Source organism: Propithecus coquereli, unplaced genomic scaffold, assembly GCF_000956105.1.
Source record: "Propithecus coquereli isolate 6110/MARCELLA unplaced genomic scaffold, Pcoq_1.0 Scaffold105, whole genome shotgun sequence".
In the NCBI taxonomy this organism is placed as follows: domain Eukaryota; kingdom Metazoa; phylum Chordata; class Mammalia; order Primates; family Indriidae; genus Propithecus; species Propithecus coquereli.
Window position 1 is genome coordinate 4,728,126 of NW_012134414.1, and position 22,191 is coordinate 4,750,316.

The following is a 22,191-nucleotide window of genomic DNA, read 5'->3' on the forward strand; positions in this document are numbered from 1 at the left end:
CTAGCTCACTGCAGCCTCTAACTCCTGGGCTCAAGCGATCCTCCTGCCTCAGCCTCCTGAGTAGCTGGGACTACAGGCATGCGCCACCACGCCCGACTAATTTTTTCTATTTTTAGTTGTCCTGCTAATTTCTTTGTATTTTTAGTAGAGACAGGGTCTCGCTCTTGCTCAGGCTGGTCTCGAGCTCCTGACCTCAAGTGATCCTCCTGCCTTGGCCTCCTGGAGTGCTGGGATTACAGACCTGAGCCACTGCGCCTGGCCTGTCTTCTGATCATTTAAGCATCATACATCGAAATGGTACAGGCAGCACCTGCGTATGACATAACTACCCATTCTTTTTTTCATACGTTGTATGTGGAGGAGCAGTGTGTGTGTGTGTGTGTGTGTGTGTGTGTGTTGGGACTTAGGAAATTGGACACAAAGGTTAGCAAATTCTCTTTGGACACAGCTGGAAATCTGACCCAGTCTGTTCAGTGCCTAGCGGTGAATGGTTATTTGAGTTTCACTCTTACGAAGTGGTACTATTGATCACTGCTTTACACAACACTTAACCATTGGGACTTCAAGACATTTTAAAGCATACGGTGCAAAGGCTGTGCGTGTTCTAACCTGGAGAGAACTCGAAACATGGTGATTGGGGGACAGTAAAAGATAGCATAGAATAGTGTCTGGTACCTTGTAGGTGCTAAAATACTAGGTTGTTAAGTATGGAATGTCTGATTTCCTTAAGTGTTAACAGTTGATATCTCTGACGTTTCACTTTGACACTTCCCGTGTGTTTTTTTCTTTTTTAAATTGTGAAGATGCATCTCACTCTTTCAAACACACGTTTTGACTTGTGATTATCTTTCAGATTTTTTTCTTAGAGCAATTTTTGCAGAACCACGGATAAGTAAAAAAATTTGTGTTGTTTTTCAATATGAGTCCAGTCGTGGGACAATGCAGTGCTGACAGCCCGGAATATCAACAGAGCGTTTGGGAAGGATGCGGCTGGTGAACACACAGCACATCGATGGTTTGAGAAGTTCCATTCTGGTGATTTTAATCTTGAAAATGAGCCACGTGGGCGATCTGAGACCAAGGTGGATCATGATGAGCTGAGAGCTGTAGTGGGAGCAAATCCATCTCCACCTACGCGTGAATTAGCGACAAGGTTTGACGTTGCTATTCCAACAGTATTGGGCCATCCGAAACCAATGGGCAAGGTAAAGAACCTGGAAAGATGGTTCCACTTAAATTAAACGAGCATCAGAATAGAAATGATCTCGAAGCTTGTCTTTCATTGCTGTGACGGCATAAAGGTGAGCCGTTTCTACACTGTATCGTTATGTGTGATGAGAAATGGATCCTTTTGACAATCGCAAGTGTTTGGCACAATGGTTGGATAAAGATGAAGTGCTGAGGCCAGGCGCAGTGGCGCACGCCTGTAATCCTAGCACTCTGGGAGGCCGAGGTGGGAGGACTGCTTGAGCTCATGAGTTCGAGACCAGCCTGAGCAAGAGCGAGACCCCGTCTCTACTAACAGAAAAAATTAGTTGGGCGTGGTGGGGCCCACACTTGTATTCTCGGCTACTTGTGAGGCTGAGGCAGGAGGATCGCTCGAGCCCAGGAGTCAGAGGTTGCAGTGAGCAAGGCTGACACCACGCCACTCTAGCCCAGGCGACAGAGTGAGACTCTGTCAATCAATCAATCAATCAATCAATCAATATATACATATAAATGTTAAAAAAAAAGATGAAATGCTGAAACACAGTCCAAAACCAAGTGTTTGTGAAAAGAAGCTAATGGTCTCTGTTTGGTGGCCCAGCGCTGGTGTTACCCACGCATGACAGCTTCACGAAACCCGGTCAGTGGGTCACAGCCGACGTCTGCTGCACCCAGTGGGAGGAAACGATGAGGATGCTTGTGATTACGCAGCTGAGATTGGTCAGTAGAGACAGGCCAGTCCTCTTGCAAGACCACATGTCTCAAAAAGCAACGCTGCTCCAACTGCGGAAGCTGGACTTGGAAACTCTCTGTGCCCCACCCCATCCACCAGACCTCGCACCAACTGGCTGCCCTTCTTCCCGGCTTCGCACCGCTGCTTGCGAGGAAAGATGTTCGGTTCTCGACAAGAAACGGAAAACGCCTTTCACGGTTTCAAGGCCACTCGCTCTCCAGGCGTCTTTGCTGCCGGAGTAACCAGGCTGCCGTCAGGATGGCAAAACTGTGTTGACGGTTTAGGCACAACTCTGATTCATTGTACTGCTGCTCGTTTGAAAAATAATGAATTTTTGGTCCGAAATCGGACAGTTCATGTTTAATGACCTAGTACTATCTGTTTTATGAGTGAATTTGAGATAAAGAACGATCGGAAAGTGGCTCGTCGTCTTGTTGCGTCTTCCCACGCTGCTGTCGGCGTCCCCAGGCCGGGCTGCTTCTGACGCAGGTTTCACTCTGTCGCAGAGCAGTGCCGTGTCCGGCAGGGCTTGGCACGTTGTAGACACCAGGTGAATATTCGTTGCGTCTTTCCGAAATGCAAATATCGTGGTTTCTGTGAGTATTATCTTCTTTCCCTGATATGAATCAGACAAGCCGGAGTATCAGAACTGGCGATAAATTAGCAGCTACTTCTCGAGTAACAGGCGTCCACGTTTCTAAACTCTGCCTTTTGGTGCGATGAGGAGACTCCCAGAGTTCTTTGTTCTCTCCGATTTTAGACGTTCCGTTCCCGAATCGTGAAATAGCAAGGCATTCATCCTCGCTACCTCGTAGAGTCGTGTGGAAACAGTGGATTTGAGGATGCTGGGAATGGGATTTGTGTTTATGTCGTAAATACAAGATAGCTAGGACTGCTTTTGGCAACTATCAAACACTTCTAAACGGGCGCCTAGACCAACTTCGAGTCCTTTTTTTCATTTTGGGGGCTTAGCAGAAAATAGAGCTCCGCCGGTTTACGAGGAAAGCTCTGTGTGACGGGGTGATAATCCGCCACCTTTGATAAGGGGCACATCGTGGAAACCAATGATCATGAAATAAACGCTAGAGCTGTACCGGCTGTTGGAGAGTTTTCTGTGTTCTACCTGCACCTTTCTTACACCTTGAGATTTGGGAAATTATGCTTCCGTGCATTTTGGTCATTCAGACTCTGGCATAAGCATCGCCGCTTAGAACCATCCTGATGGAGTCTCCCTCCTCTGCTGCGCGGCGAGCAGGTGCGTTGGATAATAGGGAGAATGACGGGAATGTGGCGTCTTTCGGAATCGAGCTACACCAGGAAGAAGGAGCCGCTTCATTTACGTGAAGAACAGTGACAGGACACTGGAGCTGTGGCCGGGTCCGACGGATCTTGCCCAGCTGTCACCGTCACGACAACACACTCGCGTTTGGCTTTGTAAAGTTTCGAGTTTATGTTTAGTGACTTTTCAAGAGCCACCTGGCGTGTTTGTCAGACCGCGGCCGAAGTCTGCGCACAGGAGGTTTTCCTGAGGGACGCAGCGGGATGCAGGCCCCGTTCTGGTTTCTGAATTGGCCGAGCGCCGAAGCGGCCTCTCATCTTCCGCCATCAGAGTTGTCAGGAGCAGCCCTGTCGCTGATGGACGGGGGATTCTTCTGCCACTCGCCGCCGTGTATGTCCCGTGTCCATCCCCAAGTGAAACAAGACAGGGAACGGCACGCCACAGCTAGTGTGGTGATCAGATGCTCTGCAGCCACCGAAAAGCCACCGTGGGCAGGACGAGGGCCCACACTGGCAGGGGAGGTCACAAGAGCAGTGCGTGTGTCTCAGCGTCGCTGTACGTGGCTGTGAAGACTGTAAACGTGCATCAGCCTCCCTTTGGCTCTGATGCTGGCGGCGGCGGTGGTTTTACCGGCGCCCCGCCCCCAGATATACTTCTTTATTATTTTAATCTGAAGTAAGATTTATTCTCCAGGAAACCAGCTTTCAGCAAATGTTAGAGTACAATGTTGGTTTCATGTTTTCCATGTTTGTGAATTTTACTTCTCTGATTTATGATTCTGCTTAGCACTAGCTGGCAAGGATCAGGTGACTGATTCATGTAAGAAAACAACATTGCATGGGATTAACTTTTAATTTATGAGAGAATCTGTTAATAGAAGATAGATTAACTCCTATCAGCAATACATATAGGATATGTTTTTATTATAATTTCAAAATCATAATTCTACCTTGTCTATGAGGTTAGAAATTAGATCAATTACTACTGAAAATGTGCTTTTGCTTATTTTAAATGTATATTAGTTTCATGATTATTCATTGGTAGATATAGGTTGTCAATTCATGTTTTTTCTAAGATTTTGAGATACAGCTTAGAAAAAAAGTTGTTATCTGATACTGGTCATTTTATAATGGAACCTCGCCTTTCCTTATAATTTTCTGATAATTTTCCAGAATAAATACTTTATTTATTTAACATGATACAAAGACATTCTAACTAGTAAGAACTTTGCTTCTTCACCTTGTGAAGGAAGAGAGTAAAAGAAATTTTCATACATTAAACCTAACTGCTCATTCTGGGAAGTGAGTATTTTTTTGTGATGAGCCTGGATCACTTTTTAGTGTGGATATTAAATGCTAGAATGCCTCAGAGTTATGTATTAACAGTATAAGGGCAACTTAATATTGGTTAAATACTTATCTAAACTGCTACTTAATATGTGCACATATTTTCTTATAAGCTGTTTTACTTTAAAACAGTGTAAGTAACCTTAATACTCTAAGGTATGTATATCTTATTTATGTTCACTAGGATGGGAGAAGTAAGGGATCTTTATAAGTAGAGCTACTGTGACGTTTTAGATAATAAAACCAAAATCTTACCTGCACCAAAGAATGGCTAATCTCTTTCAAAACACGTGATTATAGAAGTAGCTGAAGAACTCTCATTAACCTCTATATATTTCTGAGATTTTGTTCCTTCCTTTGATTTATATACTCAGAAATCACATACTCTGAATATAATCATACATGTGCCTTAAAACATGATAAAATTGGTCCTGTGCATAGAGAAGTAGAGGTTTTAACTTTTGCTGATCTTTTATTTTTATACAACCTTAAAAACTGAGTGATAGTTTTCTTAAATGTGTTATATTCATTAAATTCTTATATATTCTATATGAAAAATGTAAGTTTTGTTAATGCTGTGACTGATGAACATATATTCTGCTATAGCCATGATATTGGTGGTTAATTAGCAATGAATTCTTCTAACTCTACCTTATTGGAGGTGGGGCATTTAACAGAGTGGGGTCTGAAAGTAGGTAAGGTACACTCTCAGGTTTCAGGGACTGAAGTAGAAAAACTAGCATAAGGGTTTGAGGAAGGAGGCAGCAGAGGCCAGGAGATGAAATTGAGAATTACGGAAGGAATGAGAGAAGAAAGTTTGCTTGCTCTTGGCCTTCATCCTTGTAGTCAGGCAGAACTTAAACAAGTGCTGGGGATTCATTCGGGGGATCTTGTTATGGTCACTTTCATTGTTTCCTCTTCTTCTGCCTTTACCCTTCTCCCTTCTCTGAAAGTCATTTGGAGATGTTGGGATCAGTAGGTACTAAAGTCTTGGGTGAAAATGTAGGGACTTTGTTTTTCTGTTTCTTTTTCCTGGGGCTGCTGCCCTCCTTTTCCTTCTATTTCCCACTGTTGGAGAAGATGAGGTTGTTGAGCAATGGGACACTAAATTTGAGGGGTGGCTGGATAGGAAGGAGTGTTTTGGGAGAATATCCTAGTGACTATGGAATATATAGCATCAATGGAATAAGGAGGAAAATCAAAGAGAAGGAAAGTTGTCAGTTACAGCAACGAACTATAGAGGGCATCTGGACAGACCAGCCAAGGACCCTCTTCCAACTTAAGTTCTAAATCAGCTCTTCTTTACAATAGTGACATTTGGTGGACCGGATGCAGTGGCTCATACCTGTAATCCTAGCACACTGGGAGGCTGAGGCAAGAGGATTGCTGGAGCTTAGGAGTCCGAGGCCAGCCTGAGCAAGAGGAAGACTCTGTCTCTACTAAAAATAGAAAAAATTAGCCAGGTGTGGTGGCACATGCCTGTAGTCCCAGCTACTCGGGAGGCTGAGGTTGGAGGATCACTTGAGCCCAGGACTTTGAGGTTGCTGTGAGATATGAGGAAGCCACTGCATTCTAGCAGGGTGACAGAGTGAGACTGTCTCAAACAAACAAATGAAAATAATAGCATTTGGGAGAATGGAGGGAGTTGTCTCGTTTATTCACGTAATTAATTTCTGTAGTGCTTTAAACATCTCCAAATAACTTAGTGTTCTTGTGTGTAAAAACAAGTTCCTTTTGTCTAAAAAACAAATTTCAAAAATAATTCTTATTCTCCGAAGCACTTTGTTTTGCCTTCTTTAAGTCATTAGTTGGCTAAATACTTTAAAAAGAAAAAAGCACATAAGTACCACGTGTTTCTGACTGTTTCGAGTGGGTTGCATTCATAAGAAAAACAGTACACAGACTCATTCTATTACATAAATATTTTTGCAATTAGAAGCTGGCCCTCTGGATTATGTACTAAGAAATAGTTGCTAAATACTGCAGCAGTTGGCTCAAAACTATAATTTCTTTTTTATTTTCTTTTAATTTGTATTTTGATCTGTGTATTTGCTCTCTAAAAAGTTCTGCATTTTTTTAACAACTCTTCCATTAATTTGTGTGGACTTTAATGGAAGTGGCCCAAATATTTGTTTGATCTTTCTTCCATCCTTGTCAATTGTAGATGAGGAAGTAGAATAAAACAAAACAAAACCCAGTGTCTAGAATAACAGTTATTTCACAGTCTTTCTTAACATATACTGATATTTTTCCAGGTATTGTTTTATGCAATTTGTAGTCATGCCTTAAGAAGAAAATTAAAAACATGCATTTCTTTTTTCAAGTACCATAGACAGAACTTCTCTCTCATATTAGTAGTCTCCATAGCTCCTTTTTTTTTTTTTTATCCAATTAGGTATTTTAGTGTGATGGGGAAATACCCTGAAGACTTTTCTTGTTATGTCAAAACAGGCTAAAAAACTCTATTACTAAATCGTTCCTTCCCTTGTTATCCTCATCTTAAGGGATATAATCCTTGAAGAATTCCGCCTTATAAATTTGAAACTTGCTTAACAATAATGAGAAACAAGCCTCAAAGCAAACAAAAGCAGGAACTCTCTGTCTTAAATAATCATATCTAGGATGACTATTTCAACAGCTTTAACTTGGCAACATAACATACCTTTTTTTTTCTTTTATGTAGAAGATTCAAGTTAATAATCTGGCACCACAGAGAGAGTATACTGCCAATTCCTTGGAATAAACGTAGCTTTAGCCTTAAAAATATTGCAGAGATGATTCATCCACACTCTCAAGTAAAGTTGTCTATCACTGACTGCCTTTTTTTTTTCTTGCGTGGTAACTGGAGGAACAAGTGATCACATTAAAAAGAGAATGATACATTGGTACAAACTATGTATTTTTGTGAAAGGTTTTTTTTACATAACTCACTTTTATACCGTAAGCCTTTTCTAATTTTATGATTGTTTAAGGGTAAGCCAGATATGAGTACAGTAGTATGTTACCATGGGAGGACAAGTCACCATTGAGAGGTTGTTATCAACAATAATTAGTCCTGACTGATTGCTGTGTATCTGACTCTGTGCCTGAGTCCTGGTATCCCATCAGTGAGCAAGACAGGCATGTTCCTTACTCGTGGGTAGGTAGCTTTTGGTTAATGTGTAACCTTTGCCAAATCACTTAAGTACCATAATATGGTTTCTTATTCTATAAAATGAAGCAGTAGCGAACAAAACAGACACACAGAGAGGTGTGAGGAATGGGATGAGAAGTAACAGTTTTAAATAGGATGATCGCAGAAGGCCTTGTTGTCGAGGAAATGACATTTGAAGAAAGGAATGAAGTGGATATTTGAGGGAAGATAATTCAGGTAAAGAAACCAGCAAATACAAAGGCTCTGAGGTGGGAGAGGGCTTTTGTGTTCAAGACAAAAGCAAAGAGGCCAGTGTGGCTGGAGAAGAAGGAGGAAGTGGGAGAGTTGTAGCAGATGGGGACAAAAAGGGAACTGGGGATCAAACTCTGTAAACCCTCTAGCCCATGCATGAGAACTTTGGCTTCTATTCAAACTTAACAAGGTTTTGCATAAAAGAGTTATGTGACTTATATTTGAAAGTGATCACAAATGCCATAATGAGAAAAGACGGTGCAGAGAAGAGATTATGTTTCTTTTTGCTCTCCATATTCTATTCCTAAAAAGCTGTTTTCTGCCTAATCATGTTTCTCCAAAAGAGATGAAATTATTGCATGTTTGCTGTTAGGTAACAAAGGTTGACCTAAACCACATAAGCTCAGATTAACTTAAAAAATATCCGAGAGAATTTCATTAAGTGTATTAAATGATGAGTTGGTATGTAATCAATAGTTGATATTCTCTAGATAATATCTTTTAATATATTTATATTTTTAGCCATGGGGCTCTATTTTACGGAATTGGAATTTCTTAGCTGTGACGCATCCGGGTTACATGGCATTCCTTACATATGATGAAGTTAAAGCACGACTACAAAAATACAGCACCAAACCCGGAAGGTAAGACTTTTAGCAGCAATATCATGTGACATATTTGAAGATGAAAAATCTTCTATGGTTCTTTCCTAAGTAAATACATGACCCACTAGGAGTATGGGGGTGGTGTGGGTAGAAAAGGTAGTAGACTAAAATGGTGCTTCTTAATGGAGTCCTTTAAATTGATACATTGTGCTTGCTCTGAAACTTAGTATTCATAAAGTGAAAGGGGATGCGTTCCACTTTCTGTTTTCATGATACCTGTGTCTGTGTACAAAATTTTGTGTATATATTTGAATACTTGAATATTGTGCTAAAGACAAAATAAATAGAACCGTTTAATGTTCATTATTTTAGGATATTTTTAAAGACATTCAATTAGGCTCTATGATAAATACATATAAGCATGTATAATTGCATATAAACACATATAAATATATATAAGTACATAAACATATATAAACCCACTATTATAATCCAGACCAATTTCACATCGTCAGAAATGACTTCCATAATGTCTCATGCTTCTTCACAGCCTCAGAATTAATGTTTTATTTTCCAAATGATGAATCTGAGTGAGACTCAGAGAGGTCGATTGTTTGATCAGCCCCTGTGGTTTTAACCAAGAAATCACACCTTATTAATGGCAAATCTGCAACCAGAAAATGTCTCTTCCCTGATTTAGTGTATTTTCCCCTATGTCCCATCTAGAAATGCATCAGGTACATACTGGGCATTTGTGCTATGGCACTTGTGCTATAGCAAACAGTGTGCTAGGTATGTATAGCAGCAGTGATATTAGAAACATGTCTATAGAGTCCTCACATTTTAGTAGGAGATGCCATTCTAATGTCCATTAGTTTACTGATTTTCGTATAGAGATTTTTTCATTTTAGGAACAAATTTGGTTGTTTTTTTAAGTCTACCTTTTTCTTCCAGTATCATTTTTATTTCATTTGTAGTGCATATGATGTTTGTCCTTTGACAATATTTTCTCAATTGCAAGCCAATGGTGTTTCCTTTCCTGTCTGCCGTAATGAAAACTTCTACCTTTTTTCTTCTTTAGAAATTTATATGTTATATAAAAAGGGGAGTAGTGAGTGTAGAAAACAGTTTATCTTCTGTTGAAATCTTCTGTTTAAATTAAGGAGAGTTAGTTCTCATTGTGACTATGAAAACAGGTCATATACTTTGTGTGTTGATTAGTGGTTTAGACAAATCATTTTGTTTCATTCAAGAATCTCTCATGACCAGATTTTTCCATAATTTTACTTTCTTGATTGGTATCATATATACTGTCTTTCTTGCTCCTGGACTATGATTTGAGAAATGTTACATGGTTGGAATCATGCAATCAAATAATTTAATGTACAAGTTATTTGGGAAATTATCTTGTCCAATCCTATAAAAATAATAAGGAAACTGAAGCCTTTTTTGTTTTCTTCTTCAACATCATGGAGATCTTGAATGACAGTGTTGGGATTAAAAGCCAGGTCTCATCACCATTTTAAATAGTTCTCTTAGTAAAAAAAAAAAAAAAAAAATACTGCCCTCTGATTAAGAACTTTTAATATACATCTAACAGTATTATCTTCAAATGCATCGTGAGATATACATTATGCATAGCTTTTTTATATGTCAGTCATATCTTAAAAACATAGGATACTACTCTCTGAAAGAATATCTTCTATTCCTTCTTAATTTGCCCTGCAACAATTTTTTCTACTAAATTTTAGATAAAGATGAACTGAATAGTATATAGTAAATTGTCATATGTAAAGTTTGATGTGGATATTTAAAATATGTTTAGAAAACCATAGTTAATGAACAAATCAAATAATTTTGATAAATATTTGCTTTATAGAATATCTGTGTTTAACTCGTACTTTCTCAAGGAAAGTTTCTTTCATCTCTTTGGCTTCATAATCAGGAAAATAGTTGGATTTATTGCAAGGACATTTGGGTTCCTCGGGTTGTGCTTTATTGGAGATCCAACTAGCAAAACATTAGTTACCTGATGAAGTTACTTATACTGGAGAATCTAGGTGAAATATCCATTGGATGACTTTTAGCGTTAAAGAGTAACCTTGAGGCTGGGCATGATAGCTCATGCCTGTAACACTAACACTTTGGGAGTCCCATATGAGAAGATCGCTTGAGACCAGGAGTTTGAGACCAGCCTGAGCAACATAAAGAAATCTGATCTCTACAAAAAATAGAAAAATTAGGCAGGCATGGTGGTGCGTGCCTGTAGTCCCAACTACTTGGGAGGCTGAGTCAGAAAGATTGCTTGAGCCCAGGAGTTTGAGGTTGCAGTGAGCTATGATGACTCTACTGCACTCTGGCCTGGGCAACAGAGCCAGATCCTATCTCAAAAAAAAAAAAAAGTGGCCTTGAACCCTAAACCACCCTGTCAAGACAAAACAAATTCATCTGATTATGTTGTGTGTGCCATTTAAGAGAGCAAGGTGCTAAGAATAAAGCAAAAATTCACCACAAGAGATTAGGAATAGTTAGCTATCAGCAAAAGGGTTATCAGCAAATGGTGTAAAAATGTGCAAATGAAATGGAAGAGGAAAAAAGCTCATGAGAGGGAGAAATTGTTCTGAAAAGCCATATTGTAGCTCTTTCCAAATTGTTATTATTACTATCTGTTATCTCTGTGAATTGATTGGCCCTCCTCCTCTATATTAATCAGTTTTAGAAACACCATCCTAAAACAGTGTTTAGAGCAACAGAAAAGGATGTTAATTAAAAACTGAGCAATTTCACATGTATTTCCGTATTTACTAGATTGTTAGTATATGAATAAATATGAAATTACTTTTAAAATTAGTAACAATTCAGATTTGTAATTATTTTCTTCATTTTAATATACTCTAAATTCTGATGAGATCCGTAGTACATACTGATCTTTAAGATTTCTATTTGACTCTTTGTTTGAAAGAATTTTATCATATTAATTTGTTAATGGAACAGTTTAATAATGAACTTCTGAATTATAATTTGTAGTGACTTTCTATTACTTTTGATACTTCTCATAACATCACAGCCATAAGTTTATGTGGAATTATTTTATCTGATTCTGATTAATGATGCTAAGAATTAACAAGTTGATATCCCATTTTCAGGCTCTCTAGGGAAATATGTTTTAGACTTCCTTGAAAAGTCCTTTCCAGAGGTTCTATCACCAATATTAAATTAATAATATTTTAAAATCATAACTTTTTCCATTCTTTAAAGACTTAATTTTCTTCAAAGATGAGATCACATGCACTACTAAATATACATATTAATTAAGTCCAGTGATTGTATATCTATTATATATGCTAAATTACATCTTATAAATTTACTTTTACAGTACTTGGTTCATCAATAAATAAAATATATTAAGAGATACATATTTCTGCCACATACATATAGCAGCTAGGATACTAAAATATAGCCAACTGTGTAAGTCAATGTATAAGTTGACTTACTTTTAATCTGCTTAATGAGTTATAAAATCCAGAAATTGATATCATGATAGCATGATTGAGTACAGTACACTTAGAAGTGATCTAAAGTGAAATAAGTAAATGAATAAATAAGTGACAATGATGAATTTAAAAGCAAGTCAATGCCTCCTTTTATTAGAGATTGATTTTAAGGGACTCATCTTTCATTTGATTTTTATTTTTAAACTATCTTGATTTCCTATTGCAAGGTTTTGAATTTGACATGGTTGGATGACAACCATCTAGTTTGTCTTTAAAATAATCTACTTTCTCATTAATATAGTTCAACTCTTTTGAGCTTTCATTTAAAGATGAACGGCTGGAATGCTTGAAAGAAAAAGTATTTTGAACAAGTTATTTAACAACTAAAAATGTTTAATTTTAATAACTAAATTACAAAGTAATATGTTGAATTCCATACTAGAAACTCTCAATTTTTTTCTGAGTAAACAAATTAAATTTAAATTTTCACTTATTTATTTTATTTTTACTTGCCAAAAATAATTTGTCATAGCCATTTTATACCAACAGCACATTCATACATAACACTCCTGATGTGATGGTGATTGGTAATAAATCACTTGTTAGTTTATAACTTCATTTATCTTCTCATATAACTGGAGATATTTAAATGAAAAGAAATTCTCAGGGTTTCTCTTAGAAATCAATAAATGGAGAAGCGCGGTGATGTTACAAATAAGGTATATTTAATTATCAGGAATTCTAAAGGATTCTGTTTTTTCTTTTGCTTAAATAAGCCTAACAATTGTCTAGTAGTTGGCTTATATTTTGAATGTAATTAAACATAATTTTCTTATGTTTTGCAGCTACATTTTCCGGTTAAGTTGCACTCGACTGGGACAGTGGGCCATTGGCTATGTCACCGGGGATGGCAATATCTTACAGACCATACCTCATAACAAGCCCTTATTTCAAGCCCTGATTGATGGCAGCAGGGAAGGGTTGTAAGTATGAGAAGCAGAAGTCAGTGCAGTTATGATTCACCAATCTGAAAAATAGGGACTGCTCTGTGCTGGAGAGAATGGATAGTGAGGCTGGTGATCTGGCCGTTGGCTTTGTATCTCAAGACTGAGAGATAATGGTTGCTCTTTAGTTTTTATTGTTCATACCTTTAAGTAGCCATCTTAAGGTAACTTCATTATTTGAATCTAACCATATGTTATAGCAAATACATTCCCACTTCAAACTTCAATGTTAGTTTATATCTTTCATAGGAAAAGAGGTTGGTACTTAAAAGTAGTTTTAAAATAGATGTAAAACTGTGTATATATTAAGAGAAAGTTCTTTAAAATAATTGACTTTCGATGTCCCCTGTAACTCTCAAATTGCTAGCTTTACTTTTTTTTATTTTGACTGGTAGTGCCAGATTTTCTTTTTTTCCTTCTTTTTTCTTCTTCCATCCCTTCCCTTCCTTGTCTCTTCATAGACCTTTTATTTACACTAGTAATGACTCCATATTCCAGAATTGTATGTTAATAGCTAGGTTCAGGTTACTTTCTCCTCGTTTGTGTTTTTGACTGATAATGACTCCCCCCCATCCCCACCTCAACACAGATACAAAGTTTGGACAGTCTGTTAGGCCACCCTGTAGTAAGCATATCTGGTTCTTATTCATTTTAGTCACATGTCATTCCCTTCATCCTCTCCTTGCATTCTCAGTGTTAATTTATCACTTTGCCTTTTCTTGCCCTCTGCCTTGCTGAGTAACTTAGAGATATATGGAGCCAACTTTCTGCAGCATTGATTGTGATAGAAACCTAGCAGGAGAAAGTCTACCAGAGTTAGCAAAGAACAAATGATTTAGGTTTTACCTTTTGCAAAGTAATTACAAAGAAAAAAGTGATGGTATCTATGTGAAGAAAAAGAATGCATTTTTTTAAAGCTGTGAACTTTCAAGAAATCAGTTATATAGGAATTGTATGGCAAATTATGGTTCCAAACGTGTATTTCTCTTTTTTCTTCTATTTTTCATAAATTTTCTATTCTCAGTTATGTATATTTTACTTCTAGTGCATCAAAGATTCATATTTGTAGCTTTTGCTTCACCATGATTGCAGGCTCTTATTTTTAAAAATAAAACATACTTTGAAGATTTAATTTGTAAGTACACAGTATGAGTGGACAAATCTGTAGATGGAATATTGATGTAGCTTGTTTGTATTATTATCATGCCTTCTATCTATTTTCCAAAAGTGAATCAAAAAGGAACATATTTTAGTAATGTAATCAGTTGAGCAAAGCCTCAAAACTCCTGTACAAATTAACTGTTAACATTACCCAAACACACACAGAGAAGCATATTCAGAGGGATTTGGCTAGTTGAATTTGAACACTCATGATATATTAGGATAAAATAGGTTTTATTATATTAATTAGATAACGTTTTTCTTAAGATTGGTAAAAACATAGAATATTATGTGGTCTAGCTAACATCAGAGTCCACTATATTTCCTTATAGTTAATCCAATATTGTATGACATAGATGATATAGAAGTTTATTTTGATAACTATCCAAGATTCTTTACTCCTTTAGTGCCATTGAAAGGGGCTTATCAGCTATATTCTTGTCTTACTGAGGACAGAAATCATCAAATTGCCCGATAGGTTAAATAGAACCTTTTAACCTTTACTCTGGCTCTTTTATTGTCATCTTTGTAATCTTTCATTTCTGAATTCTTCCTAGAATTTCTACATATTTTTGAGGTGGAATGAACAGTGTTATCTAATTTTAAATAACCACTTTAGAGTATGAAAATAAACTTACTCATAAGCTTTTACTTATCATTCCTCATTTAATATTTGTAGAATTTTGTACCCCTCCCTAATGGTAGTCTCCATTTGTATTATATTCAGATGTAGTCAACTCCATTTCCCAAATCAAAAAAAAAAAAAAAATCATCTCACTGATCTGTCCCTTACTGTATGAGATTTACCTGTCCTTTAAGTTCATTTTTCTGGTTTTTCTGGGTAAATTCTAATACTTATTAACATGTTTATAGTTATAGACTCTTTATTTAATGATAATTTTTTTTTGTTACTTTACAGAATAGTTTTTCCCTTTAAAATATTCACTACTATTGTATTCTTAATTTTTCATTCAAGTTATCTAACATATAAAGATATTAAACAGAATTAATAAATTGACGAAATCTGGCTGGAACAGTATCACTTATTTTTTAATCAAAAATGGGTATTACCAACACAATAAACTTTATTTTTAATTAATTTCTGAGTAACAAGTGAAAACTCAAACACAGCAACATGGCATTATTACTCTTTTAGTTCAGATTTCAGTTTTCTCTGATAATAGAACCTTAGTATAGACCATTCGGTGTTTATAACTTTATAGAAGTCAATGAAATATGAAATTGTAATGATTTCTAATTTTTTAAAAGTGTGTGTGTGCATGTGTGTGTGTGTGCATGTGTGCACGTGTGTATGTGTTAGGAAGAGTGGAAGGTGAGTCAGAAGAAAGAGACTGAGAAACTGTAAAAACAGGAACACCTCAGAAGTATGTGAATAACTTGTGGCTTTTAATTCTATTTTTCTCTCTGTGGTATTAAGTATGGTGTAAAATGATCGAGTTAACTATCTGTGCTTCTGAGAAATGCTAATAATTGCAAATAGGTATATATTCAAAGTGTTTTGCAATAGAATATAATTGACCAATAAAATAAATTTTTAACTTATGTAAGAGACATATATTAATGGTTGCTTAGTGGCTAAGTCCACTAAGCATGAATATCATCATGTATTTCTTATATGAAAATGATTTCTACATTTTAAATGTCTTAAGATAACATAATATTATGGAACAGTGATACAATTATTGATATGTTAAATAAAAAATAAACATCAAAATATATGTTTAGATGTAAAATAATTCAGTTAAATAATCATAAGTGCAATTAAAACTTATGTATTTAAGGTAATAAATTTTTGTTTAAATTCAGTTATCTTTATCCTGATGGGAGGAGTTATAATCCTGATTTAACTGGATTATGTGAACCTACACCCCATGATCATATAAAAGTTACACAGGTAAGGACAATTTCTGGAAAAGTATAATTAATAACTATCTGTAATACCTTTAAAATAAATAAGATTCTCTGCTTATAGCTAAAATCATGCACAGATATTTAATACAAAAGTTACTTACGGAATTCTAAGTATATTTGAAAAGAAATTATCTTTGAAAATTCTTGGATAAAAATTTCTGCTGTTAATATTCTTGTTTACAATATAGTATTGGCACTTATATTAGGGAGATAAATGGATAAATCCATAGGTAGATACATAAATGTGAGGAGAGGATCATAATTTAGAAAACTATAAAAAATGATTAGAGTATTATATGCTATAGCTTTTAGAGTCAAAAAGGTAATTGAAGCCTATTAAAGATAATGATTATATTTTTCTAAATCCATTGTTGCCAGCCTCATAGATTATGAGTGAGAATGTAAGTTGATAAAGGCTTTCTTGAGGGTAATATTTAGTAATTATAAAAATCTAAATGAAAACATCTTTTTGTTCTAGATTCCATATATGTGTATTCCATACATATATATATTTATATATTTCACTCGCACATGCCCACAAAGATCTTTAGAACAGGATATTCATTGTAAAATATTTCATAAAAATGAAAATTTTACAAAATACCTAGGTGTTCAATAGTAGATTACAAGTAAAACACACCGTAGTGTACTCATGCTGTGTTATGTGAAGTCATCAACCAGAGGGAGGGAGCTGTACATACATGGGAACTTCTGCATTGTACTTTAAAAAAATTCCAGTTATGGAAAGCATAATTATGTAGCATTTCATTTTGTAAAGTTACATTATATAAGTTCAATTTCTGTAAACAGATAAGAAATTACCATATATGAACATGAGAGTATACTTTTAAAAAATAAAAATAAAAAAACACCAAGCTGGTAAGAGGTTTAACTGAGGAAGTGACAAGGATTGAGGAATTAGGGAGAGGATGAAGGGAGATCTTGACTATTTTATTTTACATAAGTATAATTTTAAGATATTTTATATTTTAGATATACTCAATGCTTTCTATAATAAATAACAAAAATCTAAGGGAAAACACCAAACCAGAGAGAAGTTATAGGGTTTTTTGAAAGACAATAGATACTGATTTACTTTATTTGTAATTCTCTAGGTTTCAGTCCCTGCAGTCTTTATATTATTATGTGAAAAATACTTTTTGACATATATACAACTCATGGGTAGCTTTTTAATTTAACATAGGGCCAGGCATGGTGGCTCACACCTATAATCTTAGCACTTTGGGAGACTGAGGCGAGAGGATCGCTTGAGCCCAGGAGTTCGAGGTTGCCTTGAGCTGTGATCGCATTACAGCACTCCCACCTGGGTGACAAAGCAAGACCTTGTTTCTTAAAATAAATAAATAAATAAAATAAATTAGTAAATAAATCTATGATTGCTATTCAAAAAAATAATGCAATGCTTCTGTATTTTCTAATGTGTAAAAGGATACTCAGGAAAGACAATTCCTCTTTATAAAACCATTTAAAAAAAATAAATCTAAAGAAGTAATATCATTCCCTTAAGTTACTCATAAATATTCTTATCCCTTAGGTTACATTAGTTCTACATCTGTGATTTTGGCATATTGTAATTTTTTTATAATTGCAAATTTGTTCTTTGAATAGTCATAACCAGAATCAATACTAATCTATTATTTCAAGGCCATCAGCAATTTGTAACTTACTTTGGATTACATTAGAGTTATTTCTTTTCCATCTTGATCCATTCTCTCTTGTCTTTTTCCTTAATTTCTCTAAAAATTATATTCTGACACATACATACATCATTATAGACACAATTTATATATGTATGTGTGTTTAAGCATGTGCGTGCATGTGTATGTATATATTTTTTTACCAAGATTGTGATATCTTTAATAGATTATGAACTAAATATTACCATATATTTATCCTACTTGAGGCCATACACATTGTAGGCATTTACTAGGCTAAAATGTTGCTTTATGCAAATTTTGATTTCAAACTCTCTTTCTTTGTATCTCTCAATTTTTTTTAATATTTTCTTTACATTTACCAATCTATTTGTATCTTCTTTATCACTCAGATCTTGTCAATATTTTATCACTGAGAATTTTACTATGCCAAATGTTCTAAGCTAAAAACTCTAGTAAATCAAGAGAATTGAAGTTTAATAAAACAATTTTTGGTTACTGAAGTAATTAGTTTTCTTGACAGTGTTAGATAGGAAATGAGTATGCACTTTTGAGTCAGAGACTTGATTTAGAATTTGAAGAAAACAATTTAAACTTATTGAGCCTCAGGTATTTTTTCTTAAATTTAATGTGTATCTTCTTTGGCATGAAGATTATAGGAAATAGTGTGGACCACGGTGTGTGGCATGCAGGAAAGGCTTGGCAAATGTCTGTTGCTTTTCTTCCATTCTGGAATTTCTAAGGATACCAAAGAAGTAAAATTTAGTGTTTAGCCAAAAGTATATATATATATATATTTTTTTTTTTTCAATTTAACAATGAAGTTAAATGAGCATGTAACATTTACCAAGAAGATAAAGTCATTTATATTGCCATCTTAAAGCCATAGGTTTTGTCTTCTGAATGACTATTGAAGCAATCCCTTCCTAAATGATCCGTAACAGAACATTAAATAATCTGAATTATTAAAAAGCTTATAAAATAACTGATGAAAGTTCAAACATTTTAAAACTACATTTTGTAGAACAAAGTGTGATTATGAATTTAAAACATGTCTTAAATGGTAACATAATTCTGATAGGATCAGTGTGAAATATTTACTGTAACTCATTGTTTTTGAGAAAATTCAATATTAACAGTTTGTGCTAGAAATACATTAATATTGTGTTTTTTCCCAAATTTCAGGAACAATATGAATTATATTGTGAAATGGGCTCTACTTTTCAGCTCTGTAAAATTTGTGCAGAAAATGACAAAGATGTCAAGATTGAGCCTTGTGGACATTTGATGTGCACCTCTTGCCTTACAGCATGGCAGGTATAAGCTTGGTTTAATTAGCAACATGGATGTCTTCCTTATGTACCCTATAATTATTTCTCCTTTTAGATTTTTCCATCTTAGTTATTCAGGAAGTAATACTGATAAAACGCTTTATTTGAAATGGTTGTTTAAAAAAACTTATTTTTAAGTTTCTTTATATAGTTTGATTTTTTATTATGTTTTATATTTTGTTTCTTTCACATATATACAACTTAATTTTATGATATTAGTTATAAGTTGTTCTTCTGTAGTACCATGGATTTCAGGATATTCACTTACAGATACGACCAACTAAATATGTTTGTACGGTTTATTATAGGTTACATTCTGAAGTCAGATTCTGAAGCCAAGTACATTACTAGATAAATCTTAAGTTGATGTTTTTCAGCCAAATCTCTTTTCTCCTGAGGAGATAATCCTTTCTAACATATGTCTATGGTTGCTCTGTAGGGCAAAAATAGGAGTATCAGACAGGAAATGTCTCTCAAATACTTAAAGTTCCCTCAGAAGCAGACATTAAAATTTTCAATTTATAGAGGCAAAATCTCAGGCCAACTGCCTTCCCATCTGTATGTAGGCATTCAGTAAATATAAATTGATTTGATGTTTTATAATAAGGCCTAGAGAATAACTGGCTTCCCCAGGGCTTTCTTATATTTCTTTACTATAATAAAGGTTAAAGATTTTAAATGGGATCTTTGGACAGATTTCCAGTTTTGAATATTTGAAGGATTCATGGAATATTTTGATCTAGCCATTTTGCAAGTGCTGCTGTTCAACAAGGTCATATCGAAGCTGGAAATAGGTTGATTGAATATATAATTGACATCTCTGCCCTGTTCCTGAGCCCTCTCAGTCCTTGATCTTCTCTGTCTAACTCTGCTTCTCTGCATGATCTGAGGAAGGATGGGTCTAGGGGTTGATGGAAGGGGGCTGATAGACTCAGAGGGGCATTGACACCTCTTGAGCAAATTACTTGGTAATAAAATGTAAAGAGTTTTATATTCTGTAGTATTATAAAAAGGGACCTACTTCTTCCTTCATGGAGATTTAAAAAAATAGATGAAGAAAAAGACGAAGAACTAGGAAATGAATATACTTGTTTTATATTTTCAAAGATCTTCCTGAGCATGCAGACGTCTTTGCTACCTCAGAAAAACTGTTCAAAATCTCTGCACTTCTCTTCTTCAACATGCATTTTGTTTGTGTATTACTTTAGGTTTTTCTTGATATCCTTGCCCTTGTTTCCTTTTGTCCATTCATGGTGTTGGTGAATTTTTGTATAGTATGGAGAGTTGGAAGAAATCATTCTCCACATATAGACACTTGATTGCTATTTAAGTTAACAATAGTAGTTCTGAAAACTTAGCAGTGTCTTTTATAAAATGACTTTCAGTGAATTTAGATACGTTGGTAGAAGACAAAACTGATTGTGAATATGTTTCAAATGTATCAGTAGGAGATATTATGGAGGTATTGTTGACTCAGTGACAAACTGACTTGGATGGGACTATGTACCACTGATTGCCCTGATACCCATTGAGTATTTCAGCATAAACATTAAACTGTGACACAGACCAAATTGTGTTTGTCATGTAGATTGACTCATGCCTTCAGTGTGGTTCTCACAGGTAAGAAGAAACCAAAAACTTTGCATTTCTCTCCAAAGAAAACCAGAATTTTAGGCTGGTGCAAACTCTTAGTATTCTCTGCCTCAATGCACAGCCTGTAATTAAGGTTGTTATATATGAAATGTCGGATTTCCTTAAGTATTATGTCTGACAGTTGATATCCCTGACATTTCACTTTGACACTTACTGTTTTATTTTTATTGTGAAGATACATCCCCAGTCTTTCGAACACACATTTTGGCTTATGATTATCTTTTGAATTTTTTTAGAGCAATTTTTGTGAAACCATAGATAAATCAAGAATTTATGTTATTTTTTAATGTAAGTTCTGTTGTGGAACCAATGCAGCACAGAAAGCTCGAAATATCAATGAAGTGTTTGGGAAGGATGTGGCTAATGAACGCACAATATGTCCATGGTTTGAGAAGTTCCATTCTGGTGATTTTAACCTTGAAAATGAGCCACGTGAGTGAACTGAGACCAAGGTGGATGATGATGAACTGAAAGCTGTAGTGGAAGCGAATCCATCTCAACCTACACATGAATGAGCAGCAAGGTTTGACATTACTGTTCTAACAATATTGGACCATTTGATACAAATTGGCAAAGTAAAGAAGCTGGATAGATGGGTTCCGCAGGAATTAAACGAGCATCAGAAGAGGAATGGTCTTGAAGCTTGCCTTTCTTTGTTGTCACGATATAAATGGGAACCATTTCTACATCATATCATTACATATGAGGAAAACTGGATTCTTTTTGACAGTCTCAAGTGTTCAGCAGAATGCTTGGATAAAGATGAAGTGTGGAAACATAGTCCAAAACCAAATATTCATCAGAAAAAACTAATGGTGTCTGGTGGTCCAGTGCTGGTATTTTCCACTACAGCTTCAGGAAACCTGGTCAATCGATTATAGCAGAGGTCTACTGCAACCAATAGGATTAAATGATGAGGATGCTTGCGATTAAAAGCTGAGATTGGTCAATAGACTCAAGCCAGTCCTCTTGTAAGACAGCACTCCACCACACGTCTCACAAACACTGCTGCTTAAACGACAAAGGCTGGACTTGGAAACTCTGTCATCTACCATATTCACCAGACCTTGCACCAACTGCCTACCACTTCTGGGCTTTGGACCACTTCTTGCAAGGAAAAAAATTCAATTCTCAACAAGCTGTGAAAAAATGCCTTTTGCAATTTCATGGCGACTGACTCTCCAGCCTTCTTTGGTGCAGTTGTGATTCGAAATCAGACATTTCATATTTAATGACCTAATATTTCATCAGTTTTTCTTGTTGCTCCAATCTTAGGGCATACACGCACATACATGTTGCAGGACTTTACATCTTTAACTTTATACTGTAATTAGTATTTGGAGGTTAAGTGAATTAAAAATAAGAAATTCCTGTTAGTTTGGCAGA

General features: G+C 35.5%; 1 protein-coding gene across 1 annotated transcript in view; it reads left to right on the top strand.

Annotated features, from left to right (window-relative positions):
* The window catches only part of LOC105811725 (E3 ubiquitin-protein ligase CBL-B-like), a 178,506-nt gene that overhangs the window by 143,249 nt on the left and 13,066 nt on the right, over positions 1-22,191 (top strand). The window contains exons 6-9 of the mRNA XM_012646003.1: positions 8,472-8,593; positions 12,894-13,031; positions 16,041-16,128; positions 19,007-19,138. Coding sequence (XP_012501457.1) covers positions 8,472-8,593; positions 12,894-13,031; positions 16,041-16,128; positions 19,007-19,138 — 480 coding nt within the window. The remainder of the gene's footprint in view (positions 1-8,471; positions 8,594-12,893; positions 13,032-16,040; positions 16,129-19,006; positions 19,139-22,191) is intronic.